Source organism: Salarias fasciatus, chromosome 11, assembly GCF_902148845.1.
Source record: "Salarias fasciatus chromosome 11, fSalaFa1.1, whole genome shotgun sequence".
NCBI classification, from domain to species: domain Eukaryota; kingdom Metazoa; phylum Chordata; class Actinopteri; order Blenniiformes; family Blenniidae; genus Salarias; species Salarias fasciatus.
Window position 1 is genome coordinate 10,671,834 of NC_043755.1, and position 26,143 is coordinate 10,697,976.

Sequence of the window (26,143 nt, forward strand, 5' to 3'; positions counted from 1 at the left end):
CGGCAGGGTTCACTTTTATAAATTTGCCCGAGATCATATATTTCCGAGGAGCGTTTGATAAGGACGACATTTTCGAGGGGATGTGACATTTTTGCTGACCTGAAAAAATGCAGTTTGTCCTCTCAGCCTATCAAGAATAAGCTGATTAAGCGGAAGCTATTCAAAGGCAGAAAGGCAGTAATATTGTGTTTATTTATTTTTACGTTCTGCAGCAGTAGGGTTCAAAACATTAAACTAGAGGATCCTAAAACTAAAAATCCTTGATTCCTAATATTCCTCATCTACTTCCTGAGCAGAACTGAGAGTAACATGTACAATTAAACCCCCTACAAAGCTCTTTCAGCTTAAAAAACTATGCTATAATTCAGTCAAATGATCGCTTTTTAACTGCCAAAACAAAGGAGGCCTGAGAGCGTGAGTTGGGTTTGGTTTTAGTGGAACAATATTGGGAATAATCTGCTTTAAGGGTTGTTCATAAGACTTCCATCTGTGCTCGACTTATGCTGACACAATTCAAAGTAGTGATAAGATGTCATTACTCCAAAACTCAGTTAGCTCAATTTTTTTTTAACTTAAAGGTGCCTTAAGGAGTTTGCACGTTTTATGCGAAACAGCGCCCCCTGCAGGCCTTGGGCGTAATGCAGCTTAGTGAAAAACTCGTCCCTGTGGCTCGCTTGCATGGAAGAGGGGAACTCCGTCTTTGCTCGTTTAGTAGCGCTCAAGTAAGATTTAAGTTTCTTTTACCTGGTGGAGTCTGTGCTGGAGCTGTGGCAGTGCTGGAAGCCAGTCTTTTCTTACTTTCTGGAAGATCCTGCTCAGTTGTTGCTCACTAAGCATCTGGCGGAGTAATGGCGGACATAATGAAACCTAACCAGCCAGAGTGCGCATTACGTCATTCCTTTCAAATTCTCCCCAAAAAAATGCTGGTGCCGGACCGGCACTGCAACTTTCAAGTGACAATTTAGCGCTGTTAGAGGTACTTGTAATGAATATGTCAGGGCACATTGTACACATCATTAAAAATGTGTAACATATTTATGGTGGAAAATAAGTATTTTTAAGGTTGTAAAACTCCTTAATGCACCTTTAATCGATGTTTGTTTAGATGCTCCATCTGGTTCAGCCTGTAACCTCACTCACATGTTTTTCACCTGCCTGACTCACAACTTTTTAGAGATCTTACTTTGACAATATGCCAAAGACATTTTTGAAACCAATTGACATTTCTCCACATAGAGCTATCTTTGGACTTCCAGATGAACCCACTCGCTTTTCATCTGTACAGTTAGAGGTTCTGCCATTCACTCCTTCGATAGCGAAACTCCATCTCCTCCTCCGCTGGAAGTCCCCAAATGCCCCGTCCAATACAGCCTGGGCTAATGAGGTTATGTTTTTTTTTTTTTTTTAAAGGTAGAAAAAATTAGATACTCCAGACAGGGCAATCTGAATAAATTTAACAAAAAGTGGCAACCATTTCTTGACTTTTATTTCAATATTTTGGCTTAAGTCCCCCATGTTTTTTTTCCTCTTTCCCCTTTCTTTTCTTAGGTTTATTATAACAGGTTAATTCCAGGTTAATTCCAATTTATGTGCAACAACTTGACATTGTCAGTATGTGATACTGTACGAGTATTTTATCATAATTGCTATGTATGACATTCTGTTGGACATTCTAAATTGCATTTTGTTTTATCGTATTTTTTATTCTTTTATTCAGTTTTGATTTACATTTAAAACTTAAAAAAAGGCAAAGGTGTACATATGTGATTCCATATAAGTGACAGTATATTTTTGTGTGCTCATCAACATATATATATATATATATATATATATATATAAGAAATATCAGTACAGTCAATTCGCCTCTTTCTAACAAACTAGAGCATGTTTAATATTCCATGTTGATAAAGGCAGTGTGTGTATACACACAAGTTAACACCTGTTTTTATAACCCTGGGTAGATCATACTCTGGGAATATTTTAATAAACTTGCATTTGTGTTTTAATTTTTCTATATTTGTGTTTACAGAACAATCACAAGTGATATCTTGATCAAACAAAGTCAAAATTGCCCTTCTTCAAAAGTATGCGAACCAGATGTTTATTGATTTTGTAAAATTGGCTCCATAATCCTGGGCGAGTTGTCTCTTTATGATCTACGCTAAAATATTTGTGCAACAGTTTCTTGTTCCAGGTCATCACGGCTCCTTTTTAGGATTGTTGTCACAACATAATGACTTGATTCTGTGTATTAAAGAAGGAAAAATAAATGGACAAAGTTTTTGTTTAGATTTTTAGTATATTGAGATGAGTGCCAAAACCTTCAGACATGGTAATCTGACACATTTTCACTGCTACTTCTGTCATTTTGTACCCAATGTTTTTCAGTTTTATTCATTTTGAGGACAGACGGTCATGATGAGCACTTTCTGTTTCCTGTTGTTTTGAAGCTCTCCTCCTGCCTCTGGGTTCAGGCTCCTTGCCTCCTCTTCCATGTGTCTGATCGCTGCTCCCTGTCCTGATGTGTTTCACCTGCGTCTGAGTGTGTTATTGTCTTCACCTGGTCACTGGTGTATATACTGGGCTCCTTCTGTTGGTTGCTCTCTTATAAGACCTTGTGCTCCGGCTTTTGTCTGTTTCACTTTTTTTTTTTTTTTTGTTTGTTTCTTGGTGCAGTGGTTTTGTTTTTCAGCTGGTGCCACATCCCCTTTCCTCAGTGTTTTAAATGATTCTTGTCTAGCTCCAGTCTCGGCTGCAGCAGTACCTGGCTCACTGAGTCCTCCTTTCAGGGAGTTTTTCTTGTTTTTAACATAACACACTATTTTAATTAGTATGGATGCATTGAAGATGGCACAATGAAAGGATAAAGGCACAAGTTTTGCGATTGTTTCAACTGATTTTATTTTAACCTGTGAAAAAAAGTGCAGATTATACAAATGAATGAAACTGCTACACAGTAATGAACAAGATGAGTGATTAACTAAACCTAAAAAAACACATCAAATGAGTTCAACTCACGTCACATTTGTGCTCCTAAATTCAATTGCCGGAACTGATCAAAAGTCAGATAAAACCACTCTTCAACACAATGAAGTCTCAAACTCAGCAGCAGATAACATTTCTGTCATGCAAACACCTCATGTCCGTCCATTTCTTGATCCTCCGCATTTTTCTAAATGAGGACAATAATATATTAAGATGAAAGTGTGATGACAGGATAAAGCAATAAACCCACTTAAACTGTTTGTGATCTGTAAATATGACCAGGTTGTTAGGGCGTTGACCTATTTTTTTCCCACGTGGTGAGAATGAATATCAGCATGTTCTTTGCACTGTGTGCCTGCAGACAAAGCCATTATAACAAATAGAGCATTTAGACCACAGACACTGTGACAAATGTTGCCTCATCAAGTCTTTACAGCAAGCAGCAAAGTTTTCTCTGTACTGTACTTTTCAGGCATCAGGTTTTATCTTCCTCAGGATTTTCCACTACATTTGAATACAAATATGTAACCATTGCAACATGATGGAGATTCAGTGTGAATCTACAGAAATTGACAAATTTAAGAGCGACCTGATTACTCGCATAGTAATGGTCGAATGCCAAAACTTTCTGCTGTTTCAAAATTACAATCCAAATTCAAAGTAAGGATTTTAAACCAAACTCAAAGGACCAGATCAACTAAAGGTTTGCACAAATAAAAAACTGGTGCAGATGTTATTGAGCACACAGACTTGAGTGCTGACCTAAAATAAGATGCACTATCCATTCAGCATGAATGTGGAAAATGAAAATGTCTAACAGACTTTATAAAATAGTAGGTTGAATGTTCGCTGATTGATGTATATGAAAGTTGTATTGTTTATGATTTTATCTGTTTTTTTTTTTTTTTAATCTTTTTTCATCTGTTTTGATAATGTGGGCAAATCAGCACAGCCTGTTGCAGAGAGGCGTTTAACCAGCTGGCTTCACTCAACTTTTACTTTCGGACTTGATTATGAGGTTATATCTGTGTTGTATTTCAAACTCTACGTGTGTGAACAAGCATCTTGATTGCATTTTTCTTTTTCCTCTTCTCCTTTCTTTGCTCTCATGTGTTTGCCAACATGTCCAAATCCAGATTTTTGCGCGTGTGGGGGTTCTGTGCTCTACTGCTGCAAGCAGATGTAAAATGGAAGTGACAGAGTTTCCAGCAGGTCATTGGTGTGTGAATAGCGTGTTTGCATGTGTGTCAGTCACGGTGTTATTCTAAGTAAATCGCACACAAAGTGAAAGAGCAATGTCTATGCATGACATTGAAGTTTGGCTTAATCCAGGGTCTTAGCAGATCGACAGCAGAGTGTCCAGCCTTGTTTTTTGCCGTTGGTTTTTAAAATTTAGTTTTTGCCATGAGATTATGATCAACTATGAATTGTGTGTCTTTCCGAATTGCGAAGGTGAAAATGCGACTTGTGTGTGTGATTGGTGCTTACAAAACGCAGAAGTGAAGCCTTCGTGGTTATTTCAAGAATAAAACTTATTTTCAGAGTGAGAGTCATTGCACAAGTCTTTTAAGGTCGTACAGTTTGAAAAATGTAACAATCATTTCAGACTTACTTATTTTGTCAAATTTAGCTATTTCCAGCAAGATAGTCACGACTCCAAATTGCCATGCATTTTTATTTCGTTTTACTTTTAGAAAACTGTTTGCCAACTCTTAAGCTTGTTTATTCATATATCTGTTTGATGACAATCATTACAAAAATAGCTTGCGAGTTCCTAGAGAAACCACTTCTGCAAAGTCCTCCAACTTGCTGAAGCGTCTTCTTGGTTCCTAAAAACGTTTCAGTCAAAACTTTCGCTGATGGGATGATTGTTACGCGTCGCTCAGTTGCATGTCCAGCAGAGATACTGAGAAGTTTGCTTTCGGCTGAACATTGAACGTTATCGTGCTCAGGTTATGGTCGACGAAAACAAAAGTGGAACTTCCTGCTAAGAGAGATCTTCCTGCTAAATGTTTGTGTTATTATTTGTTACAGAGCCTTTGTAACAATTTCAAATCAAGTGTTTTGAGCTTTGAAGGTCTTTTATATATCAAAATAAAAGCAGATTTATATATGTTCCAAATGATCATGACATCAAAACTGATCCATCCATGCCATCTTATCCGATTCAGGGAGCACACACTCACAGTTCCAGACAATTTAAAGTCACCAATAAGCCTCAGATATGTGTTTTTAGACTGTAGAAGGAAACCAGAGCAAACTCCTCATAGAAAGACTTGGCAAGGACCCGAATCTGCAATATTGCCTTTATTAACCACTACATTAATGTCATTTTTTAAAGCAATATTTATCCCTGTAATCCAGCGGTGACACTCTGTTGTATTTGACTTGTTTGATCGCCTCTCAGTATTCCATTCACTATTCATGGCAGTGTCTGCCACTGAGGAAGATTTTCAGTTAGACAGTAAATTTCTTTTTATTGGGAAACCTTCCTCTTTAATCCTCCAACCCTTTTTGTAATTTTCTTTAAGAATTGAAATTGGGCCGAGCCATTATGCCCATTAGAGCTACTTACTCTACAGAAGAGAGCAGGTCATCAGCAGCTGACTCCTCATTTAAATACTTCCAAATGTTAGCGAATGTTCCCCGTGGCTGTCATTAAAGATTCATCCCACCTGAACATGGAGGCATCGGTGATTTCCTGCTCGATCCACGCCGCTTCAATAATGAAGGGGTGTATGCTGCGTGTCTATTGAGCAATTTCACACTCCAATCAGAAGAGGAGCGACTTTAAAGTTTCACTGACCTCCAAGAATGAGTGTGATACGAAGAGTCTCGTGGCTCGGGTCCAATTCGAGGCTGCTTTCATCTCGCCAATCACCCGCTGTTTGACAAAATCATCGATTCACCTCCCTGCGTCTGTAATGAGATGCATTTCAAGCGCTTTGCCTTTTGATCTTTTGAGACATCTTATCTCCGCGATCCGAACTCCTGGCCCAAGGATCAGCAGCTTTTCGACACCTCCTCCATCCAGTTCAGTCTATTTATCTCGCGCTGCAGATGTACATTGAAAACTAAACTCTCTTTAATGGATCTGAAGTGACTAAATTATAGCCGAGCAGTTTCCAATCGGATGCGTGTGGAAGCCAGGAGCTAAAAATATGAGAAATCAAGGATCTATTTGTGCTATAGATAAAAAGCAGACGTATAATATCGGCTGCTTTTCACTCGCTGAATGCGGGCGAGTGCAGGGTTCAATCATTTCTTTCCTGTTTTGCATATTTAGCATTTTCAGGCACACAACGGAGCTGGTGACGCCAAGCTATTGTTTCCTAAAAACTTCAAACATTAACCTGCCTGTACCACTGCGACTCCGACCCCTTCTCCAGCAGCCTTGATATTAGCCGGGTTTTTTTTTTTTTTTTTTTTTTTTTACAGCCGCTTTGTGAATTCCCAGCAACACCAGCTAATCCAATAAACGCCCATGACTGGCTCTATTATACAGGTGTGTGGCTTGGCCTCGTTCCCAGGCATGGGCGAAGTTTGAAAAAGTGCCGACTGATTGTAAGGCAGACGTATATCTCGGCTTCCGTGTTTACAAGAACCACACAAAGGACACGTGTCGGATGAAATATTAATTGCATGTTTGGCCGTGAGAGCAAACAGCACTCGGCTTTGAAATGAGACAGCGGGAGATTTTCCTTTTGGTATTTCTGTGTAAAAGGATTCGATGTGATCATTCTAAAAAAACTGATTAGTTGGTATGGGCGGGGAGCCCGGGAATGAAAATCTATTTGGTCTTACACTGTTGTCTGTTTCTCCAGCAGATTTCACACCGCCATCTCGCCGTTGTTCTTTGGACTCAGGTCGTACTCGATGAGACTGCCAACCAAAATGTACGGGATTATCTTTTCAGCACTGCGAGCTTTATTTTATTAATGTGTCTCTGGGAATGAGATGAGTCCAGCCATGCTGGAACCAAAGTCAAACCACAAATAGCAATATGATGGCTTAGTAGCAACTGAACTCCTCTGTCGGGGGGAATTATGTTGTTATTTCTTTTTTTTTTTTTTCCTCTGCCGCCATAAATATAAGGAAGCTTATAGGTTCATGCTCTGGGTATTAACAGAGGGATTAGCAAGGAATCTTCTGGGATGCTCAAGTCGGTGAAGCACAGAGCAGAAATATCTTCATTGTTCAGATATCTACTTGATGTAACACAATTAACTCTTTGAAAAGCGTCCCGGGGCTTTTGGAGAAAAGATCTCAGTGGCGATGATTCGCTGTGTGTCGCACTGAACCGTTTGTGGGGAAACGCGGCGTCGTTTCAGACGCTGTCCGGGCAAGTTGAGTCAGTCAGTCTGCCAGATGTTAATCAGATAAACTGTGAAATTGGAGAAATCAGCCGTATAAGGTTTGTTTGTTCGTTTTATTTTGTTTCGAGCATAATCAATAAAAACGACATAATGAGCACGACGAACGCAATGAAAATGAGAACTTAACAAGCTCAAAAGGAGCAGGAATGAGCAGAAGCTTGTCTGTCCAATTATTTATTGTCCTTAGCATTTATGTGACAGCATAAACTGTTATAAAGCAGTTAAAGTGACCAATAAATCAATGTTATATAACTGCTGGTTCTGCAGTTCTTCACATAAATACTGTGTCATCTGTCGACAGCTCGCTATCGTATACTGATACGTACCAATAAACTTCAGATCTGATCATTTAACCCACTCCTTGATTCAACGATGAGCCAAGCCTCTGCAAAAACAAGATGTGCTTGTCTGAAATTTCCAATGTGGAGAGATGTCAGGAGGTTGTTTGTTCGAGGATTCTCAGCAATAATCCGCCTCTGACACGCATTTTATCCAGACTAGGATCATGGGCTGCTCGAGCTTATCCGAGCTGTTAGTGGAGAAAACCCACACAAGTACAGGGAGAACATGCAAGTCATGCACACAAAGACAATGGCCTAATTTTGAACCGTTACTTTCTAAGTCATCAGGAGGATATTTACCACTGCGCCACCACACAGCTCTCTGGAGTCAAGAGGCATAGGGGACTGTGTGTTGAGTGTACGACACTTTCAGACTCCAGATTGTGCATTACTTCTGCTTTGTGTTCAGCTATAGAAGTGAACATGGAAGGTACACTTTATTAAGGTACACTTCTTCTCTAGGGGGGTCAGGATAGTAGAGGATGTCCAGTAGGGTCCAGACTCCACTGGCCCCTGTATTCAGTTCCATTATCAATTATAGAGGCCCCATTAGGTCTCGTACTAAAAAAGCCTTTCGACAACAAGTTTTGCAACAACTATGACACATCATTTCCAGAGTGAAGCCAGTGAGGTGTGTGTGGTTCAGCTTTTTGTCACGTATGATCTGTTTCCCCACCAGTAAAGGTTCCTCTCTGAACTTCACGTATGTTTCAATCGGGCGACAGACAGCGTGACGTCCGACGGCTTAAAAATGCCCCAAGTTCCCCGAAGAAGCAAAGGCTAGAAAATAAATTAGTAGAGAAGAAGTTTCCACTTTTCTGCTCCATTAAAATCTGATGATTCTGTTGAAACGCTCGACTCCTCCAGAATGTGCGTCACTGCAGCAAAGTGGCTGTTTGGTAACGTCTTCATTTCCACCTGTTACTTCAAAACAGACATGACTCAGTGTTTGTATTTTTTGATAATTCAGTTTAGCTCTGGTCATTTGCTTTACAGTCTACTTTAGAGTTATATTTTAAACCCCTATCATGTGGACTGTCCGGGACAGTGTGATTTTTTTTTAATGTAAAACCAGTGTGTCAGGTTACGACTTATAATATAGGATGCACTGCAGTAATCATGCAAATAGTGTGGCTACAGGAGTTTAAAGCCTGTGACATATATCCAGGATTATACCTTCACTTGAGTGACAGGTTTGAGAAATGAATCCGATGTAAAATCTGTTTTTTCACGTTCTAATGGATTAGATTCTGTATAAATGACATAACGGAGACTGTTTAATTGTCATTTCACAGCACCGTAGGGCTTGACAGATCTTAACTTGTAATTTGTCATGTGGCGTTGACTCACTGGAGCGCTCGATTCTAAAACTGTAACATCGCAGCGATGTGTCTGAGAATTAGGTCAGCGCAAAATAACTCTTAACACTTCCTCACCGAAAAAGGTGCTGCGTTTGTTGTTACCTCAACAGAAACTTTTTTTTGTGGTTGTATCTTTCTTCCTTCCTCTTTCTCACAAGACCCCATGAGGCCAAGAGATTTCTTCTTTCCTTTTCTTTTCCTCCACACTGTTTCCAGTAAACTGAGAAGTTGACGCACACAGTCGTGTCCACTTCAGTCCACCGGTCGATCATCTCCCACCTCCTCCACTCGCTCTTGGAATGGCTGCTGATAAACGCCATCAACGTAAACGCTCCTCACAGCCACGGCAGTCTGAGTGGCCTTTTTACGCTGAGTGATAAGCAAATTAATACATTCATGACGGCTATGTTTTCAGTGTTATGAGGTTGAAACAGCCCTCTCAAGAGCAGTAAATGAACTTTTTTTTTTCTTTCTTTTTTTGTTTTCGGTAGCTTTATTTCAAATGCATGAAGAAATCTCAAGAAATAAAAGTTAATTCATTTCCATTTAGCAGCGCCATTAAGCATTATAGCTCACAGTCTGTTTAACCTTCGATATATCACAGAGGGAAAGAACTAGCTGTTGAGAGGATAATAAATAAGTCTGTATTTTCAGAAAATAAAATGTGAAACATCCACACTATAAAACAATCATAAAAAAGAGGTAGCGTCACTGTTTTTTGGTTGTCTTTTTTCAACATAGATAGTCAAAGACTGACATTTTCCACTCTTTGCCTTTATAAAGATGAATTTTATTCTGGCTGCGTCACTCATCACACAAACTGCTTCTCTGTAGAAGTTTTCCTCTCCTCCTGCACGGCGCGTCTGAACTGCGCCGCTCTGTTTTCTGTGCTCTTTCACAAATATCGTCCTATTGCATCAGCTTTGTCTGGCTGCGTTTTCACTGCTCTGAGTGCTCGACAACATTTCTGCTTTGTGGTTGTGTTGCCGCCACTCTCGGCCTGTTTTCACGCCGCTCGACATGCACACCTCTGCTGGGAAAATCCCTGATTTCCCTTTTACATGCATACCTGCAACACCTGCCTCGAACCTCCATCTTTGTTTATTTTGAGCGTGTGGAGAAGCAGAAAACGCACCTGGAGCAGAGAATCAGCCTCTTTGTTGTCACAAGGCTCATCGGCGGTCCTGCAGAGAGCTTTGACTATTAGCCGTACGCCATCATTATTATGGCTCCCATAATCATTAAAATTGACAATAGAAATTATTCTTTCTGCTAAAACTCTGTTGCAGGCACGAAACGATCACCTTAAAATCTTGTAAACATATAATTCATTCATGACCCGTGCAAATGGGCTCTTTTGTTGTGTGATTCATCCGACCACCATCAGGTGGAGTGGGGGGATCTCGGCACGTGCACAAACAGCAGTGTACGGAGGAAGAGACCAAAGATGGAAATTTTCCAGCACATTTTTCAGCTACTGTAGTGAATCTTTACTTGTAAGACTTTGATTTAAAGGGCCAATATATATATATATATATATATATATATATATATATATATATATATATATATATATATATAGCCGCAGTATAAACATACATACATCTATACTGTATATCTATATAAAACGGTGAACACGCAGTCTCAAGCTGAGTGTAGTGTGGCTGAGCTTAACCACAGCGGCAGTCAGATTTTACGTTATAAATAAACTATTGTTTAGATGTAAGTGACTGTCTGCCACAATAAAGTGACACTATAAGTGTTTATTACTATAAAGGGTCAATATAGACACTGTTAATTTATCAACCTCACTGATTTCTACATGGCATTTTCCCATCATTGTCGTTACTTCAGTCACAATTTTTTGTTTTTCTTAAACTGCTCTCATTTGTGTGTTTTCTTTTTATTTTTTAATTGTTGTCATGATATGAGATAAAGACAGACTGACATGTGGTTGGCTGTTTGGAAGTACGGATGGATTTTTTTTTTTCTGACTGCATTTCGACAGCCTGTATGACAATGAAATATTTTTAAAAGATCTGTTCAATATGATGAAACAGTAAATAAAAAAAGATTATTATGGGCACTTTTAGATGAATAAACTTCAAAACATGAACTCTTCTCAGTGTTTCTGAAGTTATTGCCAAGGTAGCCTCAGTGATTTGTGAACCCTGACGATGTCTTGGCTCTATCTCCTCTGATTTCTTGTTAAAGCAATATTAACTGAAGCGATGAAGTGTTGTTAAATGATCTAACCTTGCATGCTTTACTCCATTTATTCTGTGCTTAAAGTTTTCTGTCAGCTGTAGCTACAGCTTCAATGTAAAAAGTAATATCCTTACTCTGATATCATTTTTTGGAGATAAGAAAAAGTAAAATATGAAATGTGAAAGAGCAAAATGGGTTCCCAGCTATATTTCTCTTCTGATTTGCTCATGTTTTTCTTGCCGAGGGGCTGAATTGTCTCAGGATAATTACTGAGGCGGGTTGTCCTGCAGTGATGAAATATCACCAGGTGTTTCCAGCAAACTTTATGCCCAGACAGCACTTTGGAAACTCCCTCATGTCACTTTGTAAAACCAGCGCTTACAGTGGAAGACACTGGCTTGCATAACCCAATGTGGCAGTCTAAATTTGAATGCAAAAAAACAACACGGTTTTTTCAAAGAGGAACTGGCTTCTGACCTCAGACATTATTGTTGGGGCCAATTTTGAAAGGCATTTTTAAAGTAAGACCAGGAGCAGCAGCAGCAAATGACTGACAACGATAATAGAGATAAATAAAATAGTGTCGGGTCAAATGGAAACAAAATGCTTGACACTCAAACTTGGGAATCAAGTGTTTAAAGAATAAAGTGAAGGCAAACGGTCTCAGAGTGATTTACATACATTAGCCAACATCAAAAGGATGTGCTCCTCTGAGTATTTATGACTTCAAAAGCTTATGTTTGCGACTTTGTGAAATTGAACAGAGTCCTCGTGTTTCACCCGTTTTAGATGAACTTGACCCTGTTCTTGTTATATTAGCTGCTAAATTCAACATAAGGTGCTGACCTCTTGCATCCCTGAGTGGATTTTTTTGGTGGGGATTTGTGTGTGAAGAGCTTCAGAAAACAGAATTATCTTACAAAGGGAACCCTGCTGATAAAAACAACATTAACACAATGTCTTTGCTGCTCTGTTCTGGTTTTCTGCTGGTTTTATTACTGAATCGCAATTTTTTTTCTTTACACCCCTATAAGTAACATTTAATTTCTACAGTTCCAAATTTCTAACTAGTTCTACTCACATCCTGTATGTGTTTTTTCTCAATAAGATGATAGTTAAAAGCATGACAAATCTAGTGCATCAAATTTATCAGTGTCAGTCCAGCATAAACCAGGATAGACATATAAACACACCTTCCTATTCTATATGGTTCTTTCAGCAGACTTGGCCTTACAAGGCTTCTCTGAGCAAATCGTAAGTCACCTGTGGTTTATTATTTCTTATTATTGCAGTATATGGCTATCCAAACAGCCTGCCTGTGTTTGGACAACCATGGGTGTCCCTGCTGCCCTCCACACATGTGCAGGAAGTGCACCGCTCCTACGACAGGTCACCTCGCTCGTCAGACGTCTTCCCCCTCCTCCTCCTCCTCCTCCTCCTCCTCCTCCTCTTCCTCCTCACAATAAAGAGTCGTCCGCAAAGAAGCATCGGGCACAGATAACTAAATTTGATTTAATAACCAATGATTGCAGAGATCTCTGTCAGTGCCACTCATATTGCAAAAAAAAAAAAAAAGAAAAGGGGCCAGTCGTTACCACGGAAACCATGTTTGGCAAGCGTGGGAGATAAATTGCTGCAGTGTCTTGCTAATAATAATTTCTATTATCTGCGCTGGATGTTTAGATTATCATGTAAATAGGAGGACGTGCCGGGCGACGGTAGGCAGGAGCTGAGGGCTGCTGAATAGAGGAGATCAAATATAAAAGCTGAGCAATCTCGACACGGGAGCGCCAAGCCGCGTGCCGAGGAGGGAGGTAAGCCAGCATCTCGCCTTTACTTTTTCTTTACTTTTCTTTCCTTTAACGGGGAGCGTGAGGAGCAGAGACTGGAAACACGTTGCGAAAGGCAAAACTGCCTCATCGGCATTGTTGGAGTCTGCTCCACCATTGCTGGAGTCCGGCTGACAGACAGGTGGGAAAGGAGGTTCGACGGGTCAGGAGCGATCCAGACCAACGTTTGGAAAGGCACTACTTAGCCCTCCAAGCAAAATACATGGATGATCACATTTAATTTTTTTAATTCTGCTCATGACACAGGTGGAGGAAAAGACATAAAAACAAAGAAATCCCTTCTTCTCTGAGAGAGTTTGAGCAATTAACCAGCAGATTAAAGATCCAGTGAAACAGACCATAATGTTTAGTGTCTGGGTTCTGTGTGATTTATGGTTGCACTGAAGATTAAAAAAGAAAAGGAAAAACAACTTCATCTGGCGTTGTAAACCCGAGGACTTTGCTGTGCAAATATCTGCATTTCCATTTTTGATTTATTTAAGAACTCTGTTGAATGCCAAACTGTATGTTTGCCGTATTGATTCTGCCGTTTCTCTGACAAGATGTTTTAATGTGATTGATCTTACTTCTTGTATGATTAAATTAATTGATTGATAATAAATGGAGTAGTTCGATCTAAAAAAACATAAACAAACCTACATGTCAGACATGAGCAAAGTCCTCAGGTTGCTCAAACCGGTGGTTCTTTGGTTTCGTCACCCTTTCCAGGAACGCAGTAAGAAAAGACTTCCTCTTGTCGAGTCACTCAAGTATAAGAGCTGCGTTTGTATCACACGTGTCATTTCATTTGCAGCAGCTCAAAACAGAGGATGGTAAGGAGACCAGCCTTTTCTAAACCTTTAAAGAGTTTCAACTTTAACTTTCAAACCTATTTGTCTCAGTATTCATTATTCTTTATTTTCTCTTCACACAGATATAGACATTATGCCAGTGACAGTGCTGTAGTGTGAAAACTGTGGCTGCTTTCAGATGCTAATTTCCACTGTGTAGTTAACTCATAAAGTTTATGAGGGTCATCATTTTCACAGCATGTCCGGTATTTGTGCATACACTGTGAACAAGGCCTGGGAGTTAATGATCGATGCCTCATTGCACTGTATTTACAGCAAGAAGCGACCAATAACACAGGATCACACACTGTTTGAGTACAAACCCATGTGCCAGACTGTCACAGTGTCTCCTCATTAGGAGGCAATACAGCGCGATAATACACTCCAAAATAAGGAAAAGGAAAGAAATTAAGAAGGAATATTGGAAAGACAGAAGCTATTATTTATCTCTGGGTGGTTTGTTCAGTGTTGCAGCTTGTAAGCCGAAATTTAATGTTTAAAAAATGTTCAGCTGTGTGTTCTTAAACCAAGTGTCAAAAGGACAATAGTTTGAAATACTTTCCAGTGCGGTGTGGTAATCTCTTTCAATTCCCTCTTATCGGCAGAGCTCAAAGCCCTCGAGGAAACGATGAGCGCTGGTTTATTGGCGAGGACAGGAAAACTACGCTGTCTTGTCGGGTTTGTTCCAGGCCACTGACCCAATAAGACGCCTCCGTCTCCCGTGGTTCGGACCGCCTGACAGATCAAACCTCCCCGCGCCGCGGTCCGTCCGTCCCCCCCGGAGTGCAGAACATAATGTGACACGTCTCGATTCTCTGAGCGACTCGACTGACTCACACCGAGGCCACCATGCAGCAGTGCCACACTTGGCTGTGTCTGTCCGTCTACATCATCACCTTCGTGCTGGGCTTCCCGGCCAACGTCCTCGCCTTCTACACCTTCTGCAAGAAAGTGAGGCACAAGCCCACCCCCATCGACATCCTGCTCCTCAACCTGACCATCTCCGACCTGCTCTTCCTCCTCTTCCTGCCCTTCAAGATGCAGGAGGTGTCCAACAACATGCGCTGGAACATGCCCTACGTGCTCTGCCCGCTGTCGGGCTTCGTCTTCTACATGACCATTTACAACAGCACCTTCTTCCTCACCGCCGTCAGCGTCGAGCGCTACCTGGGAGTGGCGTTCCCCATCCAGCACACCCTGAAGCGGCGGCCCGTGTACGCCGTCGCCGCCAGCGTCTTCTCCTGGTTTTTCTGCTTCATCCACCTCAGCATCGTGTTTATCATTCCCTTCATCGGCATGGAGGAGTCGCAGAGTTCCACCTCCGGCTACAACAACTCAACAAACTTTATGAAGGCCGGCAACAGGCGTGAGGTTTGTTATGAGAACTTCACACAGGCTCAGCTGGATATCCTCCTGCCGGTGCGCCTGGAGCTCTGTGTGGTGCTTTTCTTCATCCCCTTCCTGATCTGCAGTTACTGCTACATCAACTTCATCAGGGTTCTGTCCAGGCTGCAGCACATCGACCGGCGCCGGCGTCTCAGGGCCATCGGCATGGCCCTGGGGACTCTGGTCGTCTTCGCCGTTTGCTTCGGCCCCTATAACATCTCGCACATCGTGGGCATCATTCAGTGGAAGAGCCCTCACTGGAGGGACAAGGCCCTGCTCTGCAGCACTTTTAACGCCTGCCTGGACCCTCTTATTTTCTATTTCTCCTCCTCTGCGGTGAGAGGTACCGTGGGCAACGTGATGGAACAGTTCAAAAGTCGCCTGCAAAGGTGCATGTCCTGCCACATGTTCCAGGGCTTCAGGGCCAGAAATAACAAGACTGCAAAAGATAAAGAAGAGACACAAGAGGAGATCAATTCTATCTGAACAGACTGAAGAGGAGCGGCGAGCAGCTGCCTTTGCCGATTTATTTTTTCATCCCCAGAAAGAGGAAAGTATGTGCAACTCTAATGTTTTTACATACGAGTATGAGAATATAACTTTCGGACAGTGATGAACTCTCAGGTTGCGAGTGAGATTCCTGTGAACTCTGTGCGATACATGAATCTCAGTGAGGATGGGTTCTGTGAACTGTCTTCAGAACTCCATGAAATGCAGTCAGGTGTTGTGAAGTATTGCTGTGGTAACAGCAACAACATGACGAAGCAGCCGCCTCTCTGTGCAATACGAGCTGCAGCTTCCATCAGGAAGAGGGCTCGCTCTCTGTTTTCAGCAACATGTTTTTTTATTTGTTAAGCTCTCATGATAAAGAATGTATTCAAGTAATAAATCATTAGAAATGTGAACTCATTTTTTTATATCAACATTTTTTCCTTGCCTTGTGTCTAAATGGCACTACATGAATAAATGAGCATTGCCTTGCGTTGCCTTGTAATAATACACTGTGAATAAAATGAGTTTTTAATCAACATTTTTTCCCTTTTAATTTCTGCATCATTCTAATGTACCGTTTTGCGAAGGTGTCAGTTCAGTGAGATCCTTTTATGCCGGTGCACACATGCATAGGCAAAAAAAAAAAATCAACCCACACAGATCCTCTTTTCATAAATGAATCACCTGATAATACATTTACATTAATACCGATGGTGATATGAGCCAGTCAGGGATGATTGTGTTTGCATGCCGGTTTGTGTACATGAAGGAGGAGAGATAAGGACTCGTGTTTGTTTGAGAGACGGACTGATAAACATGACTGTAAATATCCACGCATCACATGAATTCAAACGTGATCAGCAGATTAAGCACACTGTGGTTAAACAGCACATAATGTTAATAATGCAGTGAATAACCCGTGTTTTTGAATGTGAGCCTCCAGATTTGTCCTATCCAGGGTTTATTAACTTGGATGGATGGATTGTGATTTAACATGAGTCAAAATGAAAAAAAAAAAAAAGAGGGAGAAGAAAACAAAGTGTATAAAGCAGAGAAAAACTTTCTTGATAATCTGTTTGTTTATTCTAATACTGTAGATACTTCAGCTTGCTCTAAATGTCACGTTCATTATTTCTGACAGCATTTCTTTTCCCCTTTTTTTTTTTTTTTTCGCTCTGAGCGGTGTGGGCAGGCCTAAATTTAAAACAAACTTCCTCCAACATGTGAATCAAGATCCTACCCCACACGCCGCGCACCTAAACAATGCTATCTCACAGGCAAGCCCCGGCGTCGGCTGTAATCCCGTTTTGTGAGGATTAGGCCTGCGAGGAGGTTGAGCTGATCGCTGTATCTGTTTGACAGGTGGATCATGCATGAAGCATTCATTTTGACGCACAAACCCCAGTGAATCACCGAGATGTGCAAGCTCCCGGCCCCAGGCACAATAAGCAAAATCCAAAAAAAAAAAAAAACGCACTAGTCAGCATGCCTCCGCCACGGGAAAAAAAAAAAAAAAAATTACAGAGATAAACAGCTTTGATGTGCAGAAGACAGTCTCTGATGTGTCAGTGTTTGGAGGGATATACAGTATGAGAAAGGTAAATATGCACACGTGGAGTGGTTCGAGGTCTCTGAGGTGAAAACAAGCATGGGGAGACAGAGAGTGAGAGAGAGAGAAAGAATTCAAATATCCTGAAGATTTAACCGCTAACTCAGAAATTGATTGTAATTCTTCAGTGAGGATTCTCCACATGAATTTGGATGATGATGTTTGTCAAAGGCTGGTCTGCTGGGATGAGCCGGCGAACACCCGGCGGTCCTTTTTTGTTTTCCCTCCTATTTCATTTTCCTGGAAGACAATAATTGGTTATTGCGTCAGTGTTGACTTTTCCCAAACAATGTGTGATAGGTTACGGGGATAAGCCAGCGAGAGAGGCAGAGAAAACGCGCCCGGCGTGATCTCGTCTACTCGTGTGTGTGTGTGCACGTGCATACGTGCATGTGTGTGAGAGATAGTGCCTGCACAGGATGTGTTTGCCAAAGGCAGAAGAAAAAAATTGTACTCACATGGCAGACATCATTTCCCTTGCACCCAGGAATGTTTGACTGCTGTCGGAGCAAGATTGCATAAATTAAACATATTTTTTTTCCCCTTCACCAACATCTTCCTCTAATTTTTGCCCAAAGAGTTTGACTTGCTCACCTTCCAATAAAAACGTGACGGTCACTGCAGACAGGAAACACATCTTGACAATATTCAAGTACGCAATCATCTCATTAGGGGGGGCATCTGGAAAGTAGCACAAAAAAAAAAAAAGAAGAAAAAAGACAAAGCGAGCACTGATTAGCACTGACTTATCTTGTTATTGAGCATGACAGGATGAAATAAGGGAGGTTGAACAGGCTTGCGCTGATGGACACTCTCCTCCTCCTCGCTGGGAGGAGAGGTGTTTAAACATTGATTGCGGAAATCATTAATTTGTTCAAGTATGCAGTATTGCAGGCAATCTGTTGCCTTGGAATGATCGATGTCTGACCCACATTGACAGTCAAGTAGGGCAAACACTGAGCGGGACACTTGTAATATCGAGGTTGTGTTGCGCATCAGCTCCGTGTCAGACTGTGTCTTTCTGAAAAGAGTGTGAAAAAAGACACTCTGAGCTCCCGTTTGCATATAAAGTCCGGATCAATAGTTTCATGAAAACACTGGATCAAACGAAACAGGTAAGGCGGGAGCTTTCAGTTCCTTTCAGCTCTGGGAAGGTTTCATCGTCAGGTCTGCGTGTCTGACCACTTTTGTCTCTTCCTCTTTTATTTTGGTATTCGCCTGTCTTGTTTTCATCGCTGCACACCCTGTCTAGACTCTGTGTGTGTGTGTGTGTCTGTGTGTGTGTGAGTCTTTTTAATGTGTTCTCCAGTGTATTTAAACCCTCTCTCCTCGTGCGTCGGGGTTTGGGGTTGCTGCCAGACCGTCTCGCCATCACTCATTTCTCCTTGTGTTTCCTCGTTGTGCTTTTGGACCCCTGCTCCCGTTTTTAGACGACCGCCTCAGAACCGTCTGATCACCTTCGCCCGGTTTGTGAAAAGACCTGAACTTTATAACAAAACTTTTTGAACTTCCAACCTGTGAGCGAGTCTGCTTTGAGTTCAGCCGTGATCCTTGACAGGGGAGCTTTTCAAGGGAAAAAAAAAATCTTTTCACTTCTCCTTTTTATTTTTTTTTTACTGCCCTTTTCTTGACACAAGGGAGAGGTGTTTTCAGCGAAAGAAAGAAAAACCCACTATCATGTAGTATTTGTCTATATTTGTACTATCCTATTTGTGAGCTGCACTTCACTTACATTATTTAACTAAATCTATTAAAAAATATTTTTTTTTGCTGAAAAGCACACAGATATCCACCGATAAATACTCAATTTATATGCAAAATTAACACCTATATGCTACTATCTACAATAACGCTTACACAAGCTAAGACAAGTGTTACATGCCCAGGGAGAACATGCAGCCTCTTTGAAGAATGGGTTAAAGCCCTGATCACTTCACTGTGAGACATTACTGCATGTCCAGACTGTGGATCGCTGTGTGATTAATTCAGTGCTCGACATTCACCGAAGCAGTGATTCACGAAGCCGTTCCTTCACCTCAAACACATCCTGATATTTGAAGCCATCTGCCAACCAAAATGTTCAAAAACAAAGTTAGATAACCCAAACTGGAGGGCAGAACACGCTCGTTCTGTTCGTTATGTTGCTGAACGTTAACGCTGAATAAAAGCAAACTTTCTCAAGGATTTTTTTTTAAAACTGCTAATAAAAATATCAAAACAAAACCTGACATTATCTCCGCAGGGCTTTCCAGAAGCATTTCGGCTGCGTGGTACTCAGAAATGTTCAATACTGCTGCTTCATTTTAGAAATGTTCTCTCAAAATCTTTTGAAGCGAGACACAATAAATAAGTTTTACATGTCTTCTTGAACAACTGTGAGGCCGTGTGTGTGTGTGTGTGTGTGTGTGTGTGTGTGTGTGTGTGTGTGTGTGTGTGTGTGTGTGTGTGTGTGTGTGTGTGTATTTCCAGAATATGAATCAGATTTCCCTACCCCAGGTGAAGGAGGCGGTCAGGGCGCCGGTCATGGCCGGGTGGTCCTGCACACCACATGTGAAGATCATCCCTGTTTTTAAGGATTCCTTCTTTGGGAGGAGAAAACCACTGAACAGGTACGTCTCTTGTCGGTTCCCGTCGGCGATCTGGAAGCATCTCGGGAGGTCTGACGGGGCGGAACTCACCAACCGGCCGGCCGGATGTTCAGACACGCCGGACGCGGCGCGGTTGGCAGGGAGGGTGCAGTTGGTGACTGACAGCTGTTCGGCATCGGCTGCCGTGCTTTGGTACGTCCAGGTGAGGCTCAGCACGCTCGGGTGAAATCCCCCGGTGACACAGAGCAGAGCCCACTGCCCGGTCTGAGGGTCTGAGGGAATCTGGAGGAAGAGTCTGGGAGCAGAAGGTGAAGCTGAGTGGCGGCGGGTGGGGGGAGAAAAGGGGACAAAGAAAGAAGCAAACAAGTGAGATACGTTCATTCAGATGACAAAACTAGGTCAGAGCCAGGGCGAATAATATTATTATGAGGATGAAAAATAGGGCAGAAATGTGAAATGAGAAAATGTGGAGGTATTAGTCATAATACAGCCGTCCGTACAAAGGAGAAGGAAGGACAAAAACCTGACTGATTAAAGGGTAAAAATGTACAAATGGGAGTAGAGAGCTGGTGCATTATGACCAAAATTTAGACCTTCAACGTTTTCTGGGACAGAGAGGAAAAAAACAGCAACAAAACAAGCATGCACTTACAACGAATGAAAAGCACTGCAGATGTGAAATATCCATCACAGATGTACTGGCCTGACTCACACTGCACCCAGTGTTTCTGCTGTGTATCAAAATAAACCAGAGGTCTGCAACTTTTATAACCAGAGGAGTCTTAATTGACCGGTCACTAAAAACGGGTCTGTCTGGAGTGAAAACATATACATTCCACTTCAAAAATGAAAATAACCTTGCTTTTAAACTGTTTTACAATTCAATCACCTGAAAAATAAGCATTACTGCCAAATCAGGTGGGAGATAGAACAATGTAACACATTTTTTAGTTGATAAAATACTGAAATAATCCTGTGCTTGCCATGGGTTGAAAGATAAAATTAGAAATGGAATAAACATTCACATGTATTCTGGTAAAGTCACTACAAGGAGCGGCTGGGACCAGACGATTTGTAATAAGCACTTAGAATATGACACTGAAAATAGTCAAAATTAAAAAAGAAAAAAAAAAGATTAAAATATTAAAACATGTCAATGTTTGAATTTCTGGAGGCAAAGAAAGTCACGCAGTCAAAGAAAATCATAGAGGAGGTTTTTTTTTTCTTTTTCTTTTTCGCATGAAGGATTTCCACATAATAATTTAGCAATCCCTCCCTGCCTTGTTTTCTGGTGGGTTTCAATTCCCTGGGCAAGATCGATACAAGGCACTGCGCATAGTGCTGGGGTGATTATTTCTAGATCTGTCATGAAACTGCTCAGGCAAAAAGATGAACTCTGAGGGAATTCCTCATGACTTGAATTTATATAGATTGAGCCTGGCCGCTCGCTTTGCGGTGATCCATGGTCCTCGCCGGCCCTTCTATCGAGCTGCTCCGGTACACAAATGATACAAATGAGACCTAATTTCAAGCACAGCAGCCTGTAATGAATAGCGGGCATGTGCATTTCTGTATCAGCGTCTTTGTTTCTCACCTAAAACGACCAGCTCGGTGCCGTTTCCCAGCTCGGGGTCCTTCTGCAGGACGTTCACCTCGCAGTAATACCACCCAGAATCCTCCAGCGTGACCCGAGGGATCACCAGGGAGGAGATCTGATTCTTCTCCACCACGATGTGTCTGGATGACTTGGGGATGAGCTGCTTTTCCGACTTCATTCTGAACCACTGAACTCCATACTTGAGGGATTGGACTTTGAAATGACAGGAGAGGGTTGCTGTCTCACCCCGCATCACGCTGAGAGACGGGGGAGACTGTCTCACCCTCAGTCCCTCCGGGGTCGCCGTCAAGGCTGAAGGCAAAGTCATTAAAACAGCGTGTCATTCCAGGAACTCTTGAAATAACCGATCAGACCTGTGGGGTCAACTACAAATACTTTAATGGTAAGTTTGATATTCACGGGTGACAGCTGGAAGTGAAGTTTGCCAGATTGAGACAATCAGACAGAAAACTGAAAAACACAAGTATAAAATAGGTCCTTGAGTTGGGATAATTACATAATTCAACAAATTCAAACTCATTTCAGTTGTGATAAACTCCACCAAACAAAAGATGTTCTGGAAATACTGTTTTCCACCCAACAAGTTTGAATGCAGACACAAAAGAGTTTGACAGCTCTGAAATCGGTTTGATCGGAGCGATTAAGTGAATTTTAAATCATAATGCTGAAACACTGCCGATCAGACGTTCAGTGAAACAACTGGGAGCTCACAGCTGGAACGCAGAACACAAAAAGAAACAGGATTACTTTCTTTCACTTTGACATTTTTTTTACACTATATTATGATGTCTAGCTGAACCGTAACCAGTGCACCTTGCACTGTTGATTATTTTTTAACATATAGTCTGTGGCACAAGCTGACATTCTGTAAATCCAAAGTGAGACACTCTCATCAAACATCATATGCAATATCAGTAAATGTTATTTACTCCTGCTGAACCAACACGCATCCTCTGAATTAGTGAAAAATGATTTTGGTTCAATACTGATAAAAATTGATCAGATATTTGCAAAATGTAAAAACAATCTGAAAAATCACTGATCTATTGTTCTCATATGGCAAAAACTATTTCATTGGTAAGTTTTAAATATTAGAATTAAATTGAACTGAATCGTTTTGGTTTTATCAGGATTACTCATCAAGCCATTCATGTTTAGATATTTTCTGTGAGTAATTTAATTCTAAATAAGTGTGCGTTGATGCCACACTGCGTGTGCTCAGACTGACCTGAAGCTTGACCTGCCAACAGAAGGAGCCAGCGGAGGAGAGGCCGGACGGACATGCTGCGGCTGCTGACTGTCGCCCACTCGAGCCCTGAGGGGTGAAAACGTTTCTCAAGAGCCTCCGAAGTGCGCTGAGCATTAAAAAGTGGCCGTGTCAGCTTTATTCTCTCTTTCTTTCCATTCTGAATTCTAACTTTGGAGGTGACGGTTCATTAATAGGTCATATTTCAACACAAACCCAGATGTCGGGTAACAATCGAGGTGGAAACCCCCCCCTAAAAACTAACTACACGCCTTACTGTCAAACAAATAGGCCCTTTGTCTGCATGCTGACAGGAACCACAGTGCAACTGTAAGCAATTTATTATTGAACCACATGTTTCAACAGGTTTCCTGCCTCCTTCTACAGTCCATCCAGGGCCATTCAGTCCAAATATTTAGATTGTTAGCCTGTGTGTTCATTTAAGAGTAAACAGTAAAATCAACTAAATTAATTTTTTGACAAAAAAAAAAAAAAAAAAAAACATTAGAGAGAGGCACATGCTTATCCTTATTGAAAAAAATCCATTGTAAATTCCTGAATGTGTTGATTTATTCCAAAAACTTTTCTACTTCTTCTTTTTTTTTTTTTTCCTGGTACATTTCCAGAGTGGTCCTAATGAGCTGCCTTATAATGAATTCAGATCTGTGTCCTCTGAGGAAAGGAAGCATGTGATGCTAGGTGAAACAGTCACCATCAAAGCTGGAAACGGGAAGTTTTTAAAAAAGTGGTCTCAAGTTACCCAAACGGCATGAAAGACGAGTAACTCTAAAAATATTATACTGTGACCCAATTTGATGAAATAAACAGGTTGGATCACATGGTGCAAAAAAAAAAAAAAAAAAAAAAAAAAAAAAAAATCAACTGCATGGTCTGTTAAACAGTCCGCTACATTTTTATCTGTCCACTATAAGTCATGATATTGAGCATTTAGGCGATAGTTTGCCTTCTTTGGCTGCAATTTACATTTGCTTACTAATTTCTGTTGAATAATTAGTTATTATTTAGAGATGATTGTAAATTACAGATGACTGAAATCTACCTGGGAGCACATGGTGCTGTCATGGTTGGAACTACTGCCTCCCAGTGAGCGATCCCGGGTCCTCTTCGGAAGAATTTCTATGTGGTTGTTGGAGGTTCTGTTTGTGTGTGTGTGTGTGTGTGTGTGTGTGTGTGTGTGTGTGTGTATGTGTGTGTTTGTGCGTGTGTGATTTCCTTGTGATGGACCGGTGACCCATCCACTGACCCTGAACTGAATAAAGTGGTGGAGCGCTGACGGATGGAGTCCCCTGGCATGGAATGGGGGTTAATTCTTGACATTCAGCTTGTGGCAGCTGGGTTCAAATCCTGGCAGCAGCAGAAGAGGATCAAGCTTATAAAGTAGCCAACGAGCTGTTATGATTCCACCGAAGAGGGAAGAGCTGAATAGACACTTACTTCTGATATTTCTATATTAATGCTCACATATCAGAGAGGCCGATCTTGACTGATGAATACAACCTGATGGCTTCCCTCTCTGGGCAGACCTAAACAAAGACAATATGGCCTAAATCGTGTTAAAACAATTAATTACAACTGATTAGCTCCCGAAAGCCGATACCAATTTGCCTGATAATTCATGACTGAACACGTGCAGCTGTGTTAAAGCTGAAGATGAGGAGAAACAGATGTTTGAGGAGGACAAGACGAGCTCCCTCCTGGTTGTAAAGGCTCTCATTTGGATCTACAAGTCAGCAAGAGATGCGCACTAGCCACATGATACCTGCCAGTGTTTTCATAGCGAACAGCGGTGATGACTGCAGATCAGTGCGATCGCACGGTTATCGCTCTCTAATACAAGCTGTTGGAAAGCCATTTGACAAGGACTATTCATGACAGTAACCCATCCAGCCAGACTTTCAGACATTTTCGTATTGAAAATAATAATACCAAAAAAAACAGAGGTTTAAGACTAACCTGCAAACACAACAAGAACAGTCTATGTAGTCAGCACTGCACAAAAAGCAAACTGAAGCAACTTGTCTGACCTCGCCTCCTTTCTAACCACACTCCGAGAAACAAAACCACACGTAAGCGCCGTTAAAAACAAAACTGATTTTTATTTGTCGTCTCCCTCCACTTGTCATTTTTAACTCCACTTCATGGATTTTGAAAAAAAAAAAAGGGAACTTTAAAAAATAAGAAAGAAATACATAATGAAATAAAAGTCCAAGACAAGTTCAACAACTAAAACAACTCAGAAAGAAATACAATCATCGCTTCACAGCGCCGAACATCTGTCAGAGTGGAAGACAAATGTCTGGGTCCTTTCATTCCGCCTGGTGTGTTTATATTGATACGATCAGGAGAAATGTCACAAATGCTTGTAATCCTGGTGTGTGTAGTGAGCAGACCAAACAACATGCGCTGTGGAGCAAGCACACACACACACACACACACGCACTGCCTTCCTGTTGACCCAATGCATTTCCTTGAGCCTTACATCAACACAGGGGTGTCAAGCATAAGGCCCACAGGAAAAACATGCACATCACAGTCCTGCGTGGCTCAAAGATGATGTAAAATCAAGTGTTTCAACCAAAGTGGCTGTTTTGTCTGATTTGTTCACTTTAGGGTGATGAAACTCCGCGCTGAGGCCCTCAACTGAAGCGTGGATGTTTGCAGCAGCCGTTGCAATGCATCAGTGGAGGCTAACTACTTCACTGTGAGCGGGTAGCAGTTTCATGGAGGCATGCTCAGGCTCGTGCTAACATTATTCTTGGTGAAAAGGCATATATATGTATTTTTTTTCTCTCTCTCTCTCTCTCTCTCTCTCAAGAAATGTCAGGACGTCTATGAGGATTGCGCTTCTTTGTGCTCAATTTCCAGGGTATGAATTTATAAGATTTTGCTGCTCTGGCCACACTGAGATTAAACTGGATTTGACACCCCGTTTTTTTTAAACCTAAACCTTCAAGCACGAAACCCTAATCCTGACACTACTTAATCTGCAGAGATAAAAATCTCCTCTCAAACTTGAAACGTGTAAATTCATTTGCGACCTCACACTACAGATCGGGCTCCAGTAGTGTCGAGCGCTTCCAGTAGAAGTGAGAATCCTGTTTTCTTTCCCCACTGAGATTTATAAAGACGCACGCATCATTAACCAGCAGAGAGGGCACTATTGGAGGCTTTGAGGCCATTCTTGCACAAATATCACATGAGGACAAGACCAAAGGACACAAGAAGAAGAAAG

General features: G+C 41.4%; 2 protein-coding genes across 2 annotated transcripts; one reads left to right on the plus strand and one right to left on the minus strand.

Moving 5' to 3' along the window:
• The first annotated feature begins 13,912 nt into the window (after positions 1 to 13,912).
• Positions 13,913 to 16,297, plus strand: LOC115396783 (free fatty acid receptor 2-like). Its single transcript, XM_030102804.1, has 2 exons — positions 13,913 to 13,933; positions 14,557 to 16,297. The coding sequence occupies exon 2, from the start codon at positions 14,801 to 14,803 to the stop codon at positions 15,821 to 15,823; it is 1,023 nt and encodes a 340-aa protein (XP_029958664.1). The 5' UTR covers positions 13,913 to 13,933; positions 14,557 to 14,800; the 3' UTR covers positions 15,824 to 16,297.
• Positions 16,298 to 19,915: 3,618 nt separating this feature from the next.
• Positions 19,916 to 22,942, minus strand: LOC115396463 (tyrosine-protein phosphatase non-receptor type substrate 1-like). The gene is made up of 3 exons (XM_030102342.1): positions 22,873 to 22,942; positions 21,621 to 21,935; positions 19,916 to 20,340 (listed from the first exon to the last, which is right to left on the minus strand). Exons 1-3 carry the CDS (start codon positions 22,925 to 22,927, stop codon positions 19,916 to 19,918), a joined length of 795 nt encoding a protein of 264 aa, XP_029958202.1. The 5' UTR covers positions 22,928 to 22,942.
• Between the last annotated feature and the right edge of the window lie 3,201 nt (positions 22,943 to 26,143).